This window comes from Phascolarctos cinereus, unplaced genomic scaffold (assembly GCF_003287225.1).
Source record: "Phascolarctos cinereus isolate Bilbo 61053 unplaced genomic scaffold, phaCin_HiC Scaffold_4;HRSCAF=312, whole genome shotgun sequence".
Taxonomy (NCBI): domain Eukaryota; kingdom Metazoa; phylum Chordata; class Mammalia; order Diprotodontia; family Phascolarctidae; genus Phascolarctos; species Phascolarctos cinereus.
The window spans coordinates 286974825-286999074 of record NW_027555847.1 but is presented as its reverse complement, the minus strand read 5'-3'; the positions used below and the strand labels follow the sequence as shown (position 1 = coordinate 286999074).

At 38.1% G+C, this 24250-nt stretch overlaps 1 protein-coding gene across 1 annotated transcript in view; it reads right to left on the bottom strand.

The window, feature by feature from the left end:
- Nucleotides 1–23053, bottom strand: part of ST8SIA4 (ST8 alpha-N-acetyl-neuraminide alpha-2,8-sialyltransferase 4) — a 144795-nt gene extending 121742 nt beyond the window's left edge. The window contains exons 1-2 of the mRNA XM_021009284.2: nucleotides 22538–23053; nucleotides 14063–14194 (exon numbers count right to left, since the gene is read on the bottom strand). Of these exons, the coding sequence (XP_020864943.1) occupies nucleotides 14063–14194; nucleotides 22538–22704 (299 nt within the window). The 5' untranslated portion in view covers nucleotides 22705–23053. The remainder of the gene's footprint in view (nucleotides 1–14062; nucleotides 14195–22537) is intronic.
- Nucleotides 23054–24250: the final 1197 nt, after the last annotated feature.

Below are 24250 nucleotides of genomic sequence, written 5' to 3'. Positions count from 1 at the left end.
TAAACTAGGGTACCCAGAACTGAGCCAACACTGAGGAAACAAAACAAGGGATGTTTCTGGTGGTCCTAGAGTAAAGGTGTTGGTTTTGTCTAAAAAAGCTGGCTAAAAGAGAAGTACCCTGGCCAAGGATTTCAGAAGAATAATATGTGGCAGCATGTAATTGAGACTGGGTCACTCAAAGATCAATGAACATAGTTCTGGTTGTATATTTTCCTTTCACAAGTGGCTTACTACTTGTGATCTCTATATGTATCCTCTCTCTTCACTGGCACTGCCTACTGTGTGTGTGTGTGTGTTTGGATGTTGCTTCCCGGGTTTACAAGGGAAATGTCATATTTCTTAATACGCCACCTTAATAAATGCTTTGATCTGTGTCCCCTAACAACAGAAAGGGAATCAGTGGACATCTGAGATACTTTTGGAGGGAGAAATGAACAGTGTTCCCTGAACATGAGGTTCCCACCTTTTGCTTCCAGAAACACAACTAGTAAGTGGGAAAGAAGGGTAGTTTCTCAGAGAAGGTGATGCAACTAAATGTCACTGAAAGAATGACAACCTGACTACTATATTTAACTGGAACTTAGCCATTCAACAGTTTAAGGGGAAATTGAAAATAAAGCCTGATTACAAGAAGCCAAGAGGAAAATTATCTGCATCAGGAACAGTAACAACAGAAAGAAAACTAAATCAAACATTAGTATTCTAAAAAAGACAAGAAAAAATATTTAAAGACTTGCTTTTAATGTCAAACAAAAGAGGAACTAGCACAAGACTCACTTCATGGTTTAGTTTCCAACAGTCAAAGCAGAATGTATTTCCTGTGCTGACTTAAAAGAAGCAATTGCCACACCCCACTCCTACACACAGCCCCAAACAAAACCAAACCAATCTAAAGCCATTCTAAAACCATTACTAAAACTATTTACTGTCTAAAACCATTACTCTGTACTTGATCTGTATTGTCACTATATACATCTATGTGTAAAGCTGCATTTAAAAAAAATTTAGTGCTTTTTTTTGTACGCCAATCAATTCCTATTATGATAATTTCCCTGCCCCCTCCCCCTCCCAAGAAAAAAAAAACACACCAAAAAACTCCTTGGTAGTGTGTGCAATGACTCATATCCATGGTCTCAATCATTCAACCAAGCCAAAGGAAGAATGTTTCTTCATCTGTTCTCTCGGGACTGAAATTCATTTTCTATATTTTATCTAATGTCAGCTGCCTAAAGGCAGCTTTCATTTACATTAATGTAGCCACCTTTCATATTGTTGACTGGCTCAGATTGCTTTGTTCTGTATCAGGTCATTAAAATGTCCTCACACATATTAATTCTTAATATATGTGTCTTTGAAAAAATTAGATATTATATTTATTTAACACAATTTGTCCAACCAGGCAAAAGGCACCCATTTGCTTGTTTTGTTTTATTCTTTGCTACAACAACATCAAAAATTTTGCTCAAGTGGTGAGTGTGGGACTTTCCTTTCTGTCTTTGACATCCTAAGAGCATCACATTAAGGAGAATGCTAGGCCAAAAAGTTTGAAAAGTTTAGCAAATTCTCTTGCATAATTTCAAATTATTTTCCATAATGGTTACGTGAATTTAAAGATCTACCAACAATGTATCAGTGGGCCTATCTTTTGATGTTACGTCCAAATCTATTTGCATATGTTATCAAATTTTCAAATAGCAGCCTTTTTTTTAAAAGAGCTCACTAGAAAAGCCTCTGATTGTGACTTCTGTTAAAATTAGCCCGAAAACAGTTTGCTTGAAAAAGGTATGTAGTGGCATGCAAAGCAGTATGAGTCGGGATGTGATGTAGCAACCCCAAAAGAGAATGTGATCTTGGACTATTAAGAAATATATAGCTTCCAGGAATAAAATTATAATCAAGTTTTACTCTGCCATGGTCAGTGATTACTTCAGAAGATTGAATTCCTTTCTAGAGTTTTAGGAAGGGTGGCTAGGTAGGGCAGCAGAGAGTGCTGGGTCTGGATTCATCTTCCTGAGTTCAAATCTGTCCTCAGACACTTAACTTACCTGTGTGACCCAGGGCAACTCATTTAACCCTGTTTGCCTCAGTTCCTCATTTGTAATGAGCTGGAGAAGGAAATGGCAAACCATTCCAGTACCTTTGCCAAGAAAACTCCAAATGGGGTCACGAAGAGTCAAATGGAAATGACTAAACAACTGAATAAGCTAAATGCTACAAAGTATTCAGAAGTAGAGAGCAAGGGTGAGTCCATAGCATAAGAGGATCAGTTGGAGGGACTGGATAGAAAAAACTCATGGGGTACATGATAGCTAAGTTCAAGAATTTAAAAGGATTTGTGAAAGAAGGAATAGATATTCTACATGACTCAAGAAAGCAAAACCAGGATGAATAGGTAGAAGTTTCAGAAAGGTCATTTCAGGTTTGACATCAGGAAAGATTTTCTAACAATTAGAACAATAATGGGAAGTAGTGAGTTCCCCCTCACTTTAGGTCCTCAAGCAAAGGCTTCCTCTATTTAAAGCCAAGTTAATTATCATAATTTTGAAGTTACTGTGAAACGTGTAAACCTTGAACTAAAACTTTCAGAACCTTCAAAGTATAACAGACATATACATCTAATACACTCTCTGGTAGAACTCTCTAAAGATAAAAATCTATGGTGAATATATGGGAATACCTTCTTGGTGCATTAATGGCAGATGTAGTTGAAAGAGGGGTGGGGTGCTCTTTAGGGAATAATGGGTTAGATTACCTTAAAATATATGGATATTTCAAATTTTAACCAAGAGTAAGTTTCACATATTAATTATCTGGTAATTTATTGAGGATTTTATGAAAGGATTATAATGCTAACATTTTATTTTAACTCCTTTGAAAAGTATTCAAATATGATTTAATTGCACAGAGGAAAGAGTATTGATACTATACTTGGAATTCAGATCCAGACTCTGATTCTGATTGCTTCTGTGACCTTGAGTACGTCTCTCAACCACCATTAATTGACCCTCAGTTTCCTTAATCTATAAAATGAGGAAGTTGGAGTACATGGTCTCTGAGGTCCCTACCAACTCCACAACTATGATGCCATGATCCTATGATTCACTGAAATATGACTGATACAACATTATCAATTTAATAATCTTCCAAGAATTAATATTAGTATTAATTAAGATCCTTTACATCCTTACAGAGGACAGATCTGAATACATTTAAAGAAGATACAATACCATTACTGAGTGGAAAACAACATGGTGCTGTGAAAAACCCTGTCTCTTGAATTAGAAGATTGCCTCTGATAAATCATTTAGCTATGAGGGGCCTCAATTTCCTCTACTGTAAAATGAAGGGGATGGATTCTGAGGCCCCTCAAGCTCATATATTCAATAGATACTGTGGGTATTTGAATATTTTTTTAAAAGCAAAATTCACAGTTCTTGGTGATTATAGTAATGGTGTCTCAAAATCTATTTGAAAAAGTCAGACTAAAATCAGGCATTTTTTAACATTTTTAAACACTTCATTATTATACTTATTTAACAACCACTAGTCACTATGGCTTACATACTTCAGTAAGTTTTATGAACTATTTGTTATTGTACATTTTTAAACAAATTATTTGTTCATTGGAAAGACCTGACAACTAAATGTATTATTTAAGATTGGCTCAGCATGGTACTGTGTGTTTCTTTCTTGATTTAATTCTTAAGGAGAAAGCATGAAAAAACAGCATCAATTTTCTATTCATACTATCAGTTATAATAAATTAGTACCAATCACCTTCTAATCAGAAATGTGAAAACAATCTATTGTATTTTTAAGGTGGCACCAAAGGCATAGCAGTGAATCATTTAACTCAATTTATAATTAGTATTTTTGGCTCCAACATCCCCCAAACAGTGAGCCATATACATAAGTATAGTGCAGATCAACAGAATTTCAATTATTTAAAGTTAAAAAAGGAAAAATTAAGTACCTACATTATTCTCCTTACGGCTCTGGGAGCTCAGTGATTTGTATATTTCTTCAAATGTAGATCACAACCCATCCTATGACTGTTGTCCATGTCTTGTCCATGTTCAACATCCAAGTACCTCCTCCCCCCAACATTTTTGGGGCTTTCCTTAATTTCTGATGTTATCAAGATACAAAAGAGCCTTTGGGCTATACATTTATCATCCATGACCTTCTCTGAGAGATCAGACAGTGCTTAGAACTTCTTTACTGACCAGGGTTGGGAAACCTGCAGCCTCAAGATCACACGTGGCCTTCTAGGTCCTCAAGTGCAGCCTTCTGACTGAATCCAAACTTCATACAACAAATCTCCTTAATAAAAAGATTTGTTCTGTAAAACTTGGATTCACTCTGAAGGCTGCACCCAAGGACCTAGGCCACATGTACCTTGTGGCCACATGTTCCCCATTCCTGCCAATACTCTTACTTCCCTTTGTACTGATTAGACTTGTGCTGATTAATAGCTATATGTGACTTTCTACTAAGTACCTGTGATATTCATGTTACACTCATTTGATTCAACAAGGTAATATATGTGGGACTGTATAAAATCATTGGTAGTTTTGAAAAAGTATTTTTTGTGGAAAGATCTTTTTTATTTACATAAAGAGATCTCTTTTATTCATATAAACTAACCTATAATAATGTTAATAAGTCATCTGCATATTTCTAAGATTAAACAACTCCAGGAATTAATAATATGACATTTCTAAGCATAGAGAACAAGCAATGAAGTAACTCTGTGACTACGGAAAACTCACAAACTGTCTGGACTTCATTTATCCTTATATTAAAAAAAATGAGGGTGGCAGCTAGGTGGAGCAGTGGCCCTGAAGTCAGGAGGATCTGAGTTCAAATCTGGCCTCAGACCAAACACTTGACACTTATTAGCTGTGTGACCCTGGGCAAGTCACTTAACCCCAATTGCATAAAAAAAATGAGGGATTGGGCAGATAGATGAGAGATAAAGAAGACAGATGATTAATGAGGGCAGTTGGTAAGGGGAAACTGGAGGTCAGTAGAAAGATTAGATCTGGATAAACAGATCTGAGAATCTAAATGCACTGAGGTGGCAATTGAATCCACAGGAGATGATGAGGACACCAAATGAAGTAGTACAGAGGGAGAAAAGAGCCAAAGAAAAATCCTTGAGGAACACACACTTACTGGGTATAAGCTGGATAAAAAAAAAATAGTAAAGGAAACAGAGGTGTAATTAAACAAACAGAAAAGAAGCAGAAGATAGCAGAGAAGTCAAGGAGGATGAGGAGCCATTAGCTTTGGAAATTAAGATTTTGTTTTATAAATGACGAAACTTAAGTCCCAGAGAGGTCAATCTCCTTGTTTATGACTATACAGCTAGTTAATGTCAGCTCCAGGATGAGTACTAAGGTCTCTGGATTTCTTGATTTCACTTACACCTTTATGCTTACAGAATCCTGCTGCCTTTTGTTTCTACTTCCCCTCACTGCCTGATGTCTATCCCAAGGCTTCCATAACTTCCACCTAAAATGTTACAATAGCATCCTAAGTGGCCCCTTCTCATCTCTCCTGCCTTTTAATCAACTCCATAAACAGTCACCAGATCAATCTACTAAATGTGTACAAACGATAATATCACTCTCCTAGTCAAAAATCTTCAGTGTTGCCTCCAACGGCTATAAACTAAAGTTGAAACACCTTAAGTTGTCATTCAAGGATTTCCGCAATCTAGTACCAAGGCTTTTCCAACATTATTTCACCATCCTCTGTTTCATGTACTCTACAATCTGGCCAAACTGGACAATTCCTCATTCACATTTTCCCATTTCTATGCTTTTGAGCTTGTCATTTTTTTTTTGTCTTTTCTCCATTGCTTTCCACTAAAACCCTAATCATCCTTCAAGGTTTAACTTAAAAATATTGTCTTCTCCATGAGGCTTTCCTTTTCTTCCATCAAGAAGTGATTTTTCCCTCACTAGATCTACTCAGTTTAATTCACCAAATACCCAATACTTGTCTGTAAAAAAAAAAAAAAGCACTGAGTGTGCTTGAGCTGATCATACACTACTACTTAATGAAGTTATTCCTGCACATAGTGAAAGGTGGTGTGATGAAATAGAATGAGCATTTAACTTGGAGTTAAAAGGCCTGAGTTTAATTTCAGTCTTTGTGAAAAAGCTGTATAAACTGACCAAATCTCAATTTCATCATATATAAAATAGGGATGACAATATTCATATCAACTTCATAAGGTTTTGTAAATAAAATGCTTTATAAATATTAAACATATAAATATGACTTATTGTTGCATGCTTCCTCTTTTCTATCACATTATAAAGTTCTTGAAGAGGGTGACTTTGTATTACTTATCTTCATAGATCCATCAGTGTCCCCCACAATGGTATGAACATCCTAGGTATGAACAGCCTACTTACTGTATGCTTGAATTATGTACACCTAATCCTATCATTTTTTAAACTATCCTGGTTTGACTTTTTTTTTTGCTGAGGCAATTTGGGTTAAGTGACTTGCCCAGAGTCATACAGCTAGTAAGTGTTATGTATCTGATGCCACATTTGAACTCAGGTCCCAATATTCTAATCACTAGCCGCCCCGGTTCAACTTCTTTTCATTTAGACTGTGAGATTCTTGAGCTCATGGACTGTGCTTTGCCTTTCTTAGTATTTACAAAGTTTAGCATAGCACCTTGCTTATACCAGGTGATTAATGCTTATTGACTAACTAACTTCATCACTGTTTTTTCTTCCCCATTCAATAGCCTAATGTAAGTATACTCTAAGGTTCAATCCTTGTCTTTCTGTTTTCCTCTCTACTCCCACACAATATCTCATTTTCTCTCATATTTTCAATTAAAACTTAAAAACAGATAACTTGCATTTCTGTCCTCTTTTAAACATCAATTCTACATTTCCAAAAGCCTACTGCATATTCCCAGGAGTTGGTTGTCTTACCATTTTCCAGTGAAAACCCATACCATTGCCTCATTGTCACATGGAAGTTACCCTAGATTCTTGAAGGCTATGTAAACAGAGCACAAGCACTGACTTTTCCAGAATAGAAAGGAATAGTCTATGTATCTACTGGCCAAGGACCAACATCAATGAAAAGGTACATTACAGGGTTGGCCACCAAGTAAAGACATAAAATTTTGAGCATACTAGGCATTTAATAAGTATTTGTTGAATTAAAGGGCTTTTGGGGAGATTTTTTTGGGAGGTTGAGGGTTTCTGCTTTTGTTTCGTCATTTTTGCTCTAGCAATTCATGACCCATCTATATACAAAAATATCTGTGGAGAGAGCTCCTATAAAGATGGAATCCTAGATCTTTGCTTGGGATATGCAATTATGTTCCACTATCTTCTCAAACTCAACATATTTAAAACCTGTAACATTATGACATTGCTGAAATTAATTCTCTACTTGAATTTCCTATTCTTGTTAATAGCATTCTTCTCCCAAGTACCTTTCCCCACACATTCTTCTCTTCATTTGCTTGCTAACCTCATTGAATCAATGTCTTGTTGAGTTTTTCTCCATGATTTATCTCACAACAATTCTATCACTCTATTCTCATTGTTATTGTCTTGGTTCAAGCTTATATCACTTCTTCGATCAATCAATCAACAAGCAATTAAAGCATCAGACACTGTGCTAGGAGCTGGGGATATAAAGATAAAAATGAAGTAATCTTGCCCTCAAGAAGCTTACATTTTCTCAAGTGAAACAATACAAACAAACTGAGCACATACACAATAAATACAGTATTAATTTGGAGGTGCATTATCAGATGGAGGAATCAAGAAAGGCTTCATATAGAAGGTGTCAATTAACCAGTTTTGAGGGAAACTGATTCTAAGAAGCAAAAGTGAGGTGGGAGTACACATCATGCCTATCCAGTTTGATCTTTTGCCTCATATCTCCAACTGCCTATTTGAAGTTTCAAAGTCAGAGCAAAATCAACCTGTCCCAAACTAAACTCATTAGCTTTTCAAAATCCATCTGCCTTCCAAGGATCCCTATTTCTCCCAAGGACACCACTATCCTTTAAATCACGTTGACATTATCCTTGACTTTTCTCTCTGTCTCAGCCCTCACAATCTAATCAGTTGTCAAATCTGGTCATTTTAACTTCCAGAACATTTCTCAAATCTGTGACTTCTCTCTACTTATATGGCCACCACTCTTGCTCAGGCACTCATCACCTCTATCCTAGACCACTGCAATATCCTCCTAATTGGACTACACGATTCCAGTCTCAACCCTCTCCAATTTGTCATCCACACATCTACCAAAATGATTTTCCTAAAGTGCAGGTCTAATCATGTTATTTCCCAACATGATAAATTCCAGTGGTTCACCTTTGCTTCTAAGATCAAATATAAGCTTCTCTGTTTAGCTTTTAAACCCCTACCTCTGGAAGATTTTTTATATCCATCCCCTTTGCCCTACTCATAGGACTTTTATATGGGCTCTCATCACCTCTTGCTATATTCTCTAATTGGCCTCTCTCTGCCTTCAATCTCCCTTTCCCACTCTATCCTCCATGACTTCACCAGGTTTGTCTTCCTAAAATGTTAGTTAGATCATGTTACTCCTGCTAAAAGTCCTCATTGGTTTTCCCTCCTCTGAATTCCTCTCAATACCATCTGGAACAGGATTAATTAATTTTCATAGCAGTTCATAATTATAAATTCTACGTATTTTCTCATTTGAGTTCTACAATCCAACTCTGGTGTAGGTGGTGTAAATATTTTTACCCTCACTTTATAGATGAGAAAACTTGGGCTCAGAGAGGTAACTTACCTAAGTGACTTAACCAAGAACATATAGTAATAATAATTATAAAATCTCGTATTTTAATAATACTCTCTGGTTTTAATGTGTTTTACATTTATTATCTCATTCAAGCCTCAGAGCCTGTGAGGTGATGGTATTATCCCCACTTTGCAGATGAGAAAACTAAGGCATAGAAAAGTTACAAACTGGTCAAAGGCCAAATATACATTAATTGGCAGTAAGGACCCAAATTCAGATCCAAATTTTTCTCACTACTCAAGAATATATATTTCAATACTTTTCCCATCCTACTATGTACATGTCCATCTTATTTTTATGTGTGCAGTGGAGAAGGGATTTCTTAGTCACAAATGAAGTGGTAACAAGGTATTAACATTCCCTGATCCCTTTACAAAATAGGACAATTCTTTCTGCCCCTTCTGACTCAGAGAGAGGTGTTCACATTCCCTTTAAAAGCATCACCAAGTGTTGACACCTTTTTTATTTTGCCAGTATCTCCCATGGCTGAATCAAGTGACATCAATTCAGGTAGGAGAAAATCAAACCCTACCTCCTCTGTAGGTGAACATATCTTAATCTCTAGCACTGTAAGCTTCTTGTGGCAAGGGCCACACTCAAAAGTACTCATAGCATCATAATTCTAGAGCTGAAAGGAATGTCTGTTGACATTTGGTCTAACATGTTTATTTTACAGATTAGAAAACTGAGACCTAAACAGGGTCTGGTTAAGTAACTTGCCAAGGTGTCAAAGGAAGTAAACACCAGATCCTCAGGTCTTCTGATTGACAGAAAGTGCTCTTTTCACTATCTAGATGAGGGAAACCTGTGGCCTCAAAGGCTTCAGGCTCCCCACCCCTGTGCATGCTGCCTCAGAAGTATTTTGAGTCTGGAGATTCTGAGGCACAGAATTCATGTCAGGAACAATCAGAACAGTGAAATATTACATGCAAGAAGAAAGAATTATGGGGCAACTAGGTGGTACAGTAGATAGAGTGCCAAGCCTAGATTCAGGAAGATTCATCTTCTTGAGTTCAAATCTGACCTCAGACACTAGCTATGTGATCCTTAGCAAGTCACTTAACTCTGTTTGCCTCAGTTTCTTCATCTGTGAAATGAACTGCAGAAGGAAACAGCAAACCACTCTAGTGTCTTTGCCAAGAAAACCCCAAAGGGGGTCACAAAGGGTCAGACATAACTGAAACAACTGAACAGCAACAACAACAAGGGATTATCATCTATGGTAGTTCATGAAATAAACCATAACTATTTTATTTTAAGGGTAAATTTTAATTTCTTAATTTAGATATATAAACTTTGCCTTAAAGCATTTAACAAATATACATAGCTACCTGCACTATGCTAAGCGTACTACCACCTAAGAGAAAAATAAATGAGATTCACTTAAGTCATAAATCCTCCCCCAATCACAAATTCTTTACTATGTATGAGCACTGCTAATTGCAGAATTCATATTTTATAAATATTAGTACAATAAAATGATCATGCTGTAGGGCATAAATTCTTTGAAACTTCACATTTAAGCTAAAGTTCTATCTAGATTTAACAATCAGAATGAAGCAAACGAAAAACCCACCTTCCTGACTTTTCTAAACCTCCTTTACGTGATACTAAACCATTTCCTCGTTATTAATGAATGTTTAGGAAATGCATTTTGGTGGCTTACATAGATATATACAGTGTACAATCTGGAGTGACAAGATAGTAAGAGGTACAAACTAATACCCATGATGTATTATTCATCTATTCTTAAGAGTAAGTCATCCAGGCAAACAGGAAATAGAGTAATTGGATGACTCCTTTATGCATAGGTTCCCAAGATAATAACAATAGTTATAACAAGAAACATAATTCATATTTACATAATCCCTTAAAGTTTGTAAAGCCTTTTCCTCATATCAATGTTGATAGTTTATACCACCAAAGTACGAAAAGGAAGCTTCATCTTTACATATGATAATCACCAAAATAAATATGTAGAAAGCCACAATTTTTTTTTCTGATACATCAATAATTATTACTAGAAAAGTTATGGGAATAACTGTAAGAGAATCTACAACATTCAGTCTGACAAACGTTAATCAAGCATTTGTTGTTGAGTACAACTCTGTGCTTGGTCCAGGAAGGAGACACAAAGATCAATTATGTGTCAGAGGGAGTATCCACTAAATTCCTGCTCCAGTGTTGCCTTGTGGTCTGAAGGTGACCTTGGGATCTTGAAGGCACTCCAGTGGAGTGCAACCTCTGACAAGTACCACAAGCTGGAGCATGTTTCAAGTATGAACTTACAGATGAACTTTATATCTATGTTCTAAAGACTAGTTATGGGGTTTTTTTGCTTGTTTTTGTTTCTTAGGCAATTGGGGTTAAGTGACTTGCCCAGGGTCACACAGCTAGTAAGTGTCAAGTGTTTGGTGTGAGGCTGGATTTGAACACAGGTCCTCCTGACTCCAGGGCCACTGCTGTATCCACTGTGCCACCTAGCTGCCCCCAAGACTAGTTACGTTTTAAAGAAGGTTGGTTTTCAGGTAAGCCACTGGGCGATGAGTTTTCTGGCTGCGGAAATCCCTGAAGACTACTGAAGTCACTGAGGAAGTATGATCTGTGGATCATGTCCGTGGAAGGGATACTCATACCAGCCAAATCACAGAACCTTGAACTACTAAAGCAGAAGTCAGGTAGTGTGTGAAAAGCAGTGCCAGGTAATAGAAAGAGTCATCAGATTTGATTTCAGATAACACACTCAAACAACAGTATTAAATGCTTACTATGTGCCAGTCACTGTGCTAAATCCTAGGGATACAAAAAGAAACAAAAAACAGTCCTTGCCCTCAAGAAGCTTACATTTTAACGGCAGAGAGAACATGCAAATAAATATAGACAGAGCAATACAGAACAAATAGGAAATAATTAACAAAGGGAAGATGTTAGAATTAAGAGGAGTTGGAAAAGGCTTCCTGTAAAAGGTAGAATTTTAGTTGGAACTTAAAGGAAGCCAAGTGACTCAGGAAGCAAAGATGAGGAAGGACAGTGATACAGGCAATGGGGACAGCCAGAAAGAATGCCCAGAGCCAAGAAATTAAGTGTCTTGCTCATGGAACAGCTAGGAGATCTATGTCACTGGATTGAAGTATACATGCACATGCTGGGGAGTAAGGTTTAAGAATACTGGAAAGGTAGGAGGGGGCTAGGTTATGAAGGATTTGAATGCTAAACAGAGTATTTTGTATTTGCTCCTGGAGGCATATGAAGCCAGTGGAGGCTATTGAGTACTGGGGTGACATGATTAGACCTGCACTTCAGAAAAATTACTTTAGTGGCTGAATGGAGAATGGATTTGATTCGGAAGAGACCTGAAGCACTCAGGACTACTAGCAGACTATTACAATAGTCCAGGCATGACATGATGAAGTCCTGCATTAGAACAGTGAAAGGGTCAATGAAGAGAAGGGGGCATATTTGAGATGTTTAAGAGGTGAAACTGACAGGCCTTGGCAACAGATTAGATATAGGGGGTGAGAGACAGTGAAGAGTCTAGGATGACTCCTAGGCTGCATGCCTGAAGTATAGTGTTGTCCTCTACAGTCACAGGGAAGGTAAGTGGGGGGAGGGGTGGATGGGGGTTTTTGGTGAGAAAGATAATGACTTCAGTTTTGGGCATGTTTAGTTTAAGATGCCTACTGAACATCCAGCTCAAGATGTTCAAAAGGTAACTGGAGATGCAAGATTGGAGGTCAGTAGATAGTTTGGGGCAGTATAGGTAGATTTGGGGATCAATCAGCAAAGAAATTGCAATTAAACCCATGGGAATTGATGAGATCACCAACTGAAGTAGTACAGAGGGAGAAGAGAAGAGGACCCAGGACAAAAAAGTCCTGAGGGTCTTATGTTGTTAGAGGGCATGATTAAAGGAGACAGAGAAGGAGCAGTCAGATAGGAAGAGAACCAACTGAGAGAGTGGTGTCCTGAAAACCTAGAAAGAAGAGAGTATCAAAGAGGAAAGAGTGATCAAAAATGTCAAAGGCCACAAAGAAGACCGAGAAAAGGCCACTGGATTTGGCAACTAAGAAATCATTAGCAATTTTGAAGAGAACAATCTTGGTGGAAGGAGAAAGTCAGAAGCCAGATTGCAAGGAGTTAAGAACAGAGGGGGAAGAGAGAAAATGAGGTACCTATTATAGATGGCCTTTCTGAGGACTTTAGCTACAAAGAGCAAAAGGGCAAAATGATGGTAGAGGGGATGGAAGGATCAAGGGAGCACTTTTTTCAGGATAGAGGAGACATGGGCATGTTTTTTTTGGCAGTAGGGAATGATCCCACAGACAGAGAAAGATTGAAAATAAATGGAAGAGTGAGGATAACAGAGGAGGCAATGTGTTGGACACAGAATGGAATGAGATCACTTGTAAAAGTAGAAAAGGATTAAAATCCTACAATGATATCTATTTAGTACACATGTAATCATAAATAAGCAATTTGGCTACAGCCTTCTGGTCCCTAAATCAGAGAGAATATAATTTTAACTTACATTCCTTCACAGAGTTGTGTAGAAAACACTTTATAAACAGTAGGATATTCTAAAGATTAATTTTATCAATTGTAAAAATGATAATATTTAATCTGTCTCATCAAGGATTTTAAAGACCAGTAGGGAGGGAAGACAGGAACACAAATAACTGCAGTACTATTAGAATTTTTTGAGTGCAGTGTAGAATTTCAAAGTATTGATGAAAGAGCTAAAGATGAATATTTATACTGAGTTAACAGCTACTAAAAGACGGAGCAGCTAGGTGGCATAGTGGATAGAGCACCGGCCCTCAAGTCAGGAGGACCTGAGTTCAAATCCAGCCTCAGACCAAACACTGACTAGCTGTGTGACCGTGGGCAAGTCACTTAACTCCAACTGCCTATAAATAAAACCATAAATAAATACATAAATAAATACATAAAAATAACAACTACTGAAGGAAAACTACATTGATATTTTTTATTCTTTTCTCATGAAAGGGGTATCACATCAACCCCACATAGCCATTCCTTAACATTCAGATGACAGAATGATTTGAGTTTTATCAGCTTTCTTCCATTTAATGGGGACACAGCTAATAGAGGCATTACAGTATTTTATTAAAAAATATTCATTTTAAATTATAAATCTTAAGGTCTAGGTAAGTTTGCTGTCCTCAAAAAGCTATAGGACAAAGAATCATACGAATTGCGCTGTCTTGCTTACCTTATCTCCAAGACCAAAGAGGAATTGATTTTCCAACCTTCCACAGAGTGCTGAAAGATTGAAGATCCACCCGTTCGAATGATTTTATTAGAACTATTGACCAGTGGTCTATTGGAACACAGCTCACCATCTCTGAAATGTAAAACAAAAAATGAACTTTTTTAAAGTTAAGAAACACAATAATTTTTCAGAAACATTCCAAAATAATCTAATTTGAATTTATGATGAAATAGACATACCAGTGAATGTGACCCCAATGAAATTCATTCTGTGGTACTTATAGGGATAAGGCTGACTGAAGAGAGCAGTGAGGGTGAGAGGGAAATAATTATACCAGAACATAAATTCATGTGTAAGACAGGAGGAAAGTTAATTCTCTCTCTTTTCTACTCCCAACCCTTTAGTTGATAAATCATAGAAAGTAATCTCTTTATGAAGTATGGACACCTATTCAAATCATAGAAAATAATCTCTTTATGAAGTATGGACACCTCTTAAGTTGAGGCAAATAAGCAAAACAAATTTGCCACGCCCCTAGGTTATTTAATTAGACAAACCCTGGATGAATTTTTGGCATTTCAAGGATGGCAGAGATTTCAAGCAAGGAACTATCTGGGGAGGAACTGTTAAGGATGGGGACAGGGAAAGAATTTCTCTCAAACCCCCCCCCACACACACTTTGCTACACCAATAGCTTTGATGGGGAACTACTCAAGCAGTAGGAGACCCGATATTGATTTCTCTCACACACACACACACACACACACACACACACACACACCCCATAAAACAGGTCTACAGCAGCTAGCCACTTAACCTGAGGGAGTAAACAGTACCAGGAGTTGTGAGTTATCTTGACATCCATGTATCCTATATGTGTGCCTACTACTATTGGACTCCTTCAAGTTAAAGCCCACAGTTCCCATGGACACTGTGTGTATTTGTAGTACTCCCTGGGTTTATGGGAGGAATGACTTACAGTTACTATTTTTATTATGTCAGATTAGTATAAGATTTCACTTAGGGTCAGTTGTATGTGTTGGTTGGTTGTTAATAGGAAGCATACTTAGTGAGCTACACAGTTTTAGAAGGGCCACATAGAACCTGAAGAACTATTTGAAAACCTAAGCCATATAGTTGGGAAATAGCCCATAGTGGGTGCTTACACATACTTTTTGGAATAAAGCCTTGTCTGCATGAAAGAAAGGTCATTATGAGAGTTTTTAAATCATTTATTCAAATGTCTGTACTCTTCTTCCTCTACAGACAATGAAAATGATGGTATATAAGACACTTTCCTTCTCTTTTTGGGCTAATTAGACTATTAACTATCATTCACTCTGGTTTCAAAAAATTAAGAAAATGAGGAGAATGGTCCTGAACTGAGCAGGTGTGTGTGTGTGTGTGTGTGTGTGTGTGTGTGTGTGTGTGTGTGTGTGTGTGTTTTCAGTCATGTCTGACTCTTCATGACACCATTTTGGGTTTTCTTAGCAAAGATACTAAAGTGGTTTGCTATTTCCATCTCCAACTCATTTTACAGATGAAGAAACTGAGGCAAACAGTGTTAGGTGATGTGCCCTGGCTCATACAGTTAGTAAATGTCTGAGCTACATTTAAACTCAGGTTTTCCTCCAGGCCTGGTACTCTTGTCTACTGTGCTACCAACCTGCCCTCCAAACCAACGGTTTACCTCAATATTTTATCCCTGGACACTAAAATGAATCGGTCCTATGCTTAGATGTTTTATTCTTTTGTTGGTATAAATATGGCCTCAGACATTAAAAAATGCAACTGCTTATGATGAGACAATGAAAAAGGATAAGATGCTCCAAAATGTACAGTTATTCCTTCATGTATTATTGACTTTTAAAATATTTAGGATTTCTAAAACACTTCTAAAATATAAGGCAGAGCTTTACACAATCTTCAAGTTATTATCTAGTTATTATGCAGGCAAACCTCTCCCACTATCAATGGAAATTTTGCCTGGGCAACAGCTGCTGGATGAATTCTGTAATTGGAGGGTTATAGTACAGTATTTTGTTTTACATTCTTTTTAAATGATATAGTTAGAATTTGAAGCAGTGCAAATGAAAATCTGCAGTCAACACCCCCTCCCAAATTTAGATTTCTTTTAAAATTAATATCCTAAAATATCTTTACTGATGAAAATGATACATTAGCATTCCCATACATGGCTAATAATATTCATCTTACTAAGGTTGTTTGGGATAGAAGGGAACATAGGGAATTTAGCATTCAATGGCACTGAAGTCAATTTTTATATTCTATGCCTAATAATTGTAGATGTCCACAAATGAAAATATAGACAGACAGAAAAGAACATTTGAGCTTTAGTTGCTGGGCTTTTAAGACTATGAATGGATAAGTGCAAATATATCATCAGTCTTGGAAAAGCAACACAAAAGCACATGTTCTACTAACAATAGGTCAACAGCCGAAGCAGCAGCAGCATTCTATAAGTAGAAATTATCTCATGTAAAATGATGCTTGTAAAAGTGCTTAGAATGATCAAAATGTATTTTTTATCATCATAACACTCATGTCTCTATGGAAAGATATATGAGCAAGAACCACATTTTACTGAATAATAATGTAGAATATACTGAAATACATTCAGTTTTTTTAATGAGAAATATTTAATAAAGAATATGAGGGGTTACTGACCCATCATCATGGCCAGTTCAGCTGCAAGTGCACTTTTGCCTCTCAAAATTATCTTGTGTTTATTTTGTATACATTTTATATATAGGGAAGGGGAAGGGCATAAGGATTTATACAGCACCTACTACGTGCCAGGCACTATGCTTTCTAGTATTTCACTTCATCCTCACAACAATCCAGTAAATTAGGTGCTCTTATTATTCCCATTTTGCTGTTCAGGAAACTGAGGCTGACAGAGGTTAAATGTCTGAGGCCACATTTGAACTCAGGTCTTCCTAACTCTAGGCCAAGTACTGTATTCACTGTACTCACAGTGCTTCCAGCTTATTATGCTCCAAACTCCCTTAATAGAATGTAATCTTGAGACCAGGGATTCTTGTTTTGTTACTGCATCCCTGATACTAGCATGGTGACACAGATAGCAGGTTCTTAGTCAGTGCTTGTTGACTTCATGTTTTGTTCACAGAAAATCTGAAATATGCCTAGATCAATGGATCAACAAGCTGGCAAGCAGTTTAACTAGACTTTATAGGAATGGTTATCTATATCACAGCACATGACCGAAAGAAGGCATTGCTACAAACTTCCTCACCTAACTGCTTTTCACCAACAACGATGTCTCAAATGGCTAGTATCAGGTGTACTATCTGAGGCTGTGACACAGTTTTTCTCTAGAAATTTCAATTGCTCCTATGAGTATTTAACTCATGACCTTGGCAACATCCTGTCTTATTAAAGAATATTTTCCTTCCAGTGTGTGCCCTGCACAATGTTGCCAATCTTATTTCCTTCTCCCCAGATAAAACAAAACTTCTAAACAACTTCAGGGAACACATTCTTGCATAAGCCTATTCTACAATATAATACAGTACACATGCCTAAAGGAAAAGTAACAAAATACATCAAAGAAAGTATGCAATATAAAACTATATCAGAAGAAATCCTCCCTTATACTGAGCTAAAAATAATTCATTAAGCTTGCCTTCCGTATGGCACTGGTAACAGAAGCTAGTCATTAATTACGTTACTAGTACCCAAAAATAATATTTACTCTTTGAAATATGTTTCCCATGCATCTTCACAACTTATTCAACAAAGCCTGAAATAGATTACAAATATAATGCAATAGCATACTTTTAATCATATTTTTGAATAACAAAATTTTATCCCAAATGTTTTTCATTAAAATATGCTGCAAAACTCTTCATGAACAATTTTGTTTGTTTGTTTTCACTTGTACTTGACATAAATTCTCCACTATAAAATGAATGGTCATGTGAGTCCCTAAATCCCACACAAAGATCAAATTGGCTATCCTTTTCATAATATAATGTTAAAACAGTGGTATATGGCAGTAAAAGAGTACTTTTTTCACAGTTCCTAAAAACTCCAATAGCAATTAGTAGAATTCCATCTTACTGTATAAGCTAAATTAGATGACTCAATTTTGGATTTCTTGATATGCAGCACTAGATTCACTCAGACACAGCATTAAACTAACTTTTGCTCTTAGAAGGAACACTGCCAGTGAAGTAGAGAATACATATACTTACTAACTGTACACAAGATGAGATTTTTTTAAGCTAATAAAGTTGAACATGAGATAAAATTTCTTAAAGAAAATAGCCAGATGATGGCATAATGGACACAGAGATCATCTTAAAACCTGTTTTTTTTTTCAAATCCCTCCTGACATACAGACTGTGTGATCCTAGACATTCTAGGCAACTCTCTAAGGCTCCAATTTGCAACTCTCCAAAACCCTAGTTTACAAAGAAGGTACAGGCCTGCATTGGTAAAGGAAACTGCCTTATACCAATTTAACCAAAGATCTAGTCTATATCCCAGTTCCTACCCTAAAGAAAATAGTGTGTTACAAAGACATTTAGGTAATTTATACAGGTGGACAAAATACACAGTTATAATAGCTAAACATAAGTAGCATATAATATATTTAGATTAATTTACTTGATTATTTTCCTCATTCTTAGCTTCATTTTAAAATATGCATAATATTAATGAAATATGCATAATATTAATAAAATATGCATAATATGCACAATAGTTATATACCACAACAAATATCTCTTAAAATGGTATTAAAAATCCTCTCATTATGGAGACATCGATCAGTCAACGATGTCATTGAAACATATTACATCTTCTCAAATGGTTACTAGTTAATGGAAATCAACTCAAAGAGCATTTTAGGGAAAGTCTACTACAAGAAGTCAAAGAATTGGAGATTTGTAGCTGGAAGAGATCTAGGAGATCAAACTAATCCAACTACGTTTATTTTATAGATGACAGGCAAGGTCACACAGTAGGAATGATAGAGTTGAGACTGAACGGAGGTCCCCTAACTCAAATCTAGTAGTGTCTCTCCATAATGTGCTTCTTTGTTTATATTTAGAATAACTCTAAAATTACTCCTTGGTCACAATATGCTTGCTATAGCAGCTGCTGTTCATGGAATCACCAAATTTCAGCTGGAAAAGACTTCGGTAGCAATCTAGTCCAACCTATATTTTAAGAATTCAATCTCTTCCCCTCCCCAATCCGCTCTAGAACATAACTGACATATAGTTAATCACCCTTTCCTTGAAGACCTATATACTGAGTGGAAAACCACTAGCTCCCAAGGAACCCCACTCTATATCTGCTTAGTTCTCATTATTAGGAAGGCTTGAGAGTTTTCCTCTGAAATTAAGCCTAAATGTGCTTCTTTGCAACTTTTACTAGCCTTGACCTCAAGAGCCAAAAAACCCTAAACCAGAACAAAATAAACAAAACATCCAAATCTAATTCCTCATCCATATAATAGTCAACTCTTTGAATAAATGAAGGTAGGTGTCTAGTTTCCTCAGGATTCTTGGATTCAGGCCAAACATTCTCATTTTCTTCAACCAATCCACAAGGATTCCAGTTGTCCTCAGAATAGGCATATTGGGAGAACAAGAGGAAAAGCTGTGTTAAGCACTGCTGTTCTCATTATTTCTCTCCTTTCCTAGCTATTTGTCTTTAACAGTATTTGGAAATTCATGTTTTAAGGTGTTATTGCTGACTCTAAATTGAAACACTAGACCCTCCCAGGAAAGAGATGAAGCTCTGGAGAAGGGTTTTAGACCCCCAGGACACTGGAACTTTCAAGAAGTGAATGTATAATTATACTGTCTAAGGTCCCTTCCAACTCTAAACCTCAGCTCCAAGCTGTAGATGGCTCTCAGACATACCTTACTGCCCACCTGCAATGCATGTAGTGCCCCCCAAAGGCCAGCTACTGCTTCTGTTGCTTAACTCACATTTTGAATATTGGTGTACACAGAACTGGACCTTTCTGCCTTATTAATCTGAAAGAAACAACTCTGGATGCTCTGAGGCTTCAAGGGAGGCTTTGGAAGAAAAGAAAGGAAAAACTGTCATTAGAGAATTGTGTTCAGTAAAGCCTTTTAAGAGTAATTCTGTATGTTGTAGTAATGCTGAGATTTCCAAGAAGCCCCAGGCTCTTCCCAGATTGTGCTCTGTATCGCGAGTTTCAACCTTGGAGAATGGGAGAAGCCCCAGGCAAAACGGGACATCTGTCTAGAGTTGATGCCAGCAAAAATAACTCTGAGACCCCAGAAAGAACCAAGGGGGCGGCAGTAAGCGGGGGCAGCAGTCAGGCAGCTGACCGGTCCTGAGACGGGGGCGGGGGACGGAGAGAAATGGGAGGAGCTCAGACTGACAGGCAATAGTCTCGCTGCACAAAACAGTAATTGCTGGAGTTAAATAAGGAGGAGCACACATTGTTATATCGGAGCCACACAAGCTCCTTTTCAGCATCGAAGAGAAACCTGTTTCTCCGCAACAAAAGGTTCCTCCTGGTTCCTCTCGGTTCCTCCTACTTAATGCTTTTTTGGGGGTCTGTCTTCTCCCAGCTTCTGCCCTCAGATAGCTGAGAGACACTGGTTACAGGCAAGCTATACAGCAATTCCTGTTTTCAGATAACACCACCAAGGGGAAACCGCAACTCTGGCTCTTGAGGGTGCACAAGCTCAGCACCCTCAGCTGCAACTGGGGCCCGCCTACGCTGTTCCTCCGGCTTGGGACTGCAGCCTCAAGTCTCGAAGCTTCTCAACTGGGGCTGAAAGAGAAGAGCATGCCGGCTGCGCCCAGGAAGAAGGGGTAGGTGAGGTACCAGCCTTAGTCCGCCACTGAAACACGCTCCAGGCGAGCAACTGGAGTAGTAACAAGCACACGTCGTATCTGTCTCTGTCTCCAGACGCGCCCCTCCCACCCTATCTCCCCAGTGGAGAGAGCCATGTAGACCGCACGCTCCCCTGGTACTAAAGCCCTTTCGCAATTATTTTCAGTTACAAAAGCTTGATTTCTGGAAATGGCTTACCCTTAGGTGTTCCCAAGGAGAAAGCAAGACCTTCTCCATCTATGGAAATCTCACTCTCCATCCATCAGTTTTCCAGAGACCCCCTTTGTTAGATGGAGAGACAGGTCTGCAGGGTTTATCCCATACTCTCCGCCCACTGCCTCCACCACCACCCCCTTTATCAAAAGCGTCCTCTTTGTCAATTGCTCTGCGCCGGGTTTTCGATCTCCCAACACCCTCTCCCCCGGTAGACACATACTCTTGCACCCCACCCCACCCCCGCCCAAATCTATCTTTTACACTTCTTAGATAAACAGGCCAATTAAACCTTTCTCTACCCCCTAGCTACAAGATTTCTAATACACTGACTTACTTATAGACTAGCAATGTCTACCTATATGAATTCCCCCTCTTCTCATCCTCTTAACTTAGATTATTAGTCCTTTGGGAGCAGCTGTCTATGCCTGGTAAAAAAGTGCAAGAAGTTTGGTGTGTGTATAGGGGGGAGGGGAGGTAGCACTCCTTAACGGGGACACATAAAGTGTGGCTTTAACTAAGGATTTCACTCTGGGTAAAAGCTGAGAGAATTAAGAAACTACTAGCAGAAATATCTGCTAACAAGGAGTTTCTGAGGTTAGTCGTCTGAAGAAGATTTGTTTCTAAAAATGGATTTTTAACTGTTTTTACAGCCAAGGTACAATAGCAGCAAAGTTGTAGTAACCTCTTGAGTAAACTTGAAAGTCACAAAAACGGTGAGGAAGGAAGGGCAACACTAAAATAAATCAAGAGACCTTGGAATGTTCTTAAACTATTTGTCCATTTGAATGAAGCGAAGAAACTGAAGAAAATGATATTTTGTAGCGTTCTGCGTCCCAGTTTTTAAAGCTGATTGCAAGACGTCAACATCTTTGACATCTTTACACTTTCAAAGAAAGTGCAAATAAAAACTGAGATACTAGCTGTAAACAGTTAGAAATTCTGTTACACCGAGATACATAGTTAGAATGAAGAGAGGAAGGAGAAGGGAAGGTAGTCTCTACTTTTTTGAGTTTGAAAGCTCATCACCTCAGCAACCTATTTCCTCTGTGTACATAGAGGGCAAGGTAAATAATGAGAACTCACTTATATACTACCTCTAAGGTTAAAGGGGAGTCCTTCCACTAACTCGTTGTTTACATGAGTAGTTACTACTCCTTTGACTTCTTCAGGCATCAAGACCGCACATGCACAACTGAACTACTACTGGAAAGGATGTGGGGGCTGGGGAAACACACATTTGAGTGGGAGCCTATTTTATTTAAGAGGCTAAACAGACACAAAACACACACACAAACACACACACACACACACACGCCCTCTCCAGCTGTTCCTTCTTCTACATTATCACGTCTTCTATCGCTTTTGTTAGACCCACACTTTGCATTTACCCTATGAGTTGCGTTTCCTGATGCTCCTCAGTTCTTGCTATTTCTTTTGTCTTATAAACGATCAGGAGGATACTTATCGTGCAGATAGTCCACCTCTTCCTGATGGAGCGCATCTTGCCAGCCCAGGGAAATCCTTTTTTCCCCCCTTTCACACCTTCGCTCTGCATAACGATTCCGTTTGGTGTTAGAGGGGAGGATGAAAATCTATAAAATGAGAGGGAAGCCTGGAGCTCCGATCACAAGAGATCAGGGACACAGAAGGCAGTGGCAGTGGCAGTGGCAGTGGCAGTAGCTGCTGCTGCTGCTTCTGCGGCGGCGACGGCGGCGGTTCCTCGCATGCTAGTGAAGAGGTCGGAGGTTTCCACTGGCACCCTGGTTCTGCTCTGGGTCCCGGGGCGTTCCCTATCGCTCCGCGCCTGTCTCACTCATGCTCTCCTTTCCTTTCAGATTCAACACCTTGTGCAACTGAGGTGGCAGAAGCTGCAGCTGGGCTCCCGAACGTCACTGGCCCTTCCCTTTTCCTAGCAGGGAAATGATGAGCAGAAACCAGCCAATCGCCGGACGTAGGGGGCGGAGGCTGCTGATGCCTCCGTTTGCGGGCCGGCCGCTGTTTTTTTGTAACTGTAACATTGCCTTTCTCTCTTATTGTAACACTGACTGAGAGAGAAAACTGCTCCACAGCTTTAGCAAACACATACAAGTGTCGAATCAACTCCTTAGAAGTTTTTAGACGTTCTTTCTCGAAGTACCAGCCAGACTGTGAGACAATAGGGAGTAGTAATCTTTTTCTCCCTAAGGATAAGTTTATGAGATGCCATCTAAACTTCTAAAGAGAAGTCAGGTGCTTCTATGGATTCCCACCAGGGGTATAGACATGAGAGAGCTGTCTAGAGGGCTGCAATTTACAAAGATTTTTGCAGTTTGCAGGGAGATTCTTCATTAAAATGTCAATCAAACCCTAATTTTGATTTTTACAGAAAAGTGAACTTTGCCTAGAAATAATGGGGAAATGTAACTTATAACTTCATACTTCATATTTAAATATTTAATTAAATACATTTTGAAATCATGTTACTAACCAAATCTACACTGATCCTGTCATACACATTTCACTCTTCTCATCCTTTTCTTTCACTCTCAATTGAGTTTCTTGTGTGAGCCATGGCATAGAGGACCCTATTCCACAAGGCCTGCTCTGAACTCATGTGAATTACTCCTGGAACTGGCCTAATAAAAAATAAGAGAGTTGGGGTCCCTCATTCTCTCTGGGTCATTATACCTCTCCCTGTGTTAGAATTCTGAAGAAAATATCTAAAAACAAAGCTTAGGTATAGCTTACATCTAGGGTCTCCCAGAAAAGGATTAACAAACTTACTTCTAAAATAGGTACTTAATACACAAAACAGATATCAGGCATAGGACAGAAATTTATTTCTTCTAGCATAACTGAAATGCTTAAAACAGAAATGATACATTAAAACACACACTAACAAATACATAAAACATAAAATCATCATCCTCATCATCATCTCCCTAAATATATTTTGTGAATATACTTGCTTCCAAGCAATTCAAAAAGTCTAGATCAATCCAGGCATGGTTCTTCATGGTTCAACATGAGCTTGTTGGAGGTCATTTCCTTTTAAAAGTGATGTAGTTTTAGGAAGCACCTCCTGGTAGACAGCTAGCACTGACTCAACAACTTCTGATTTC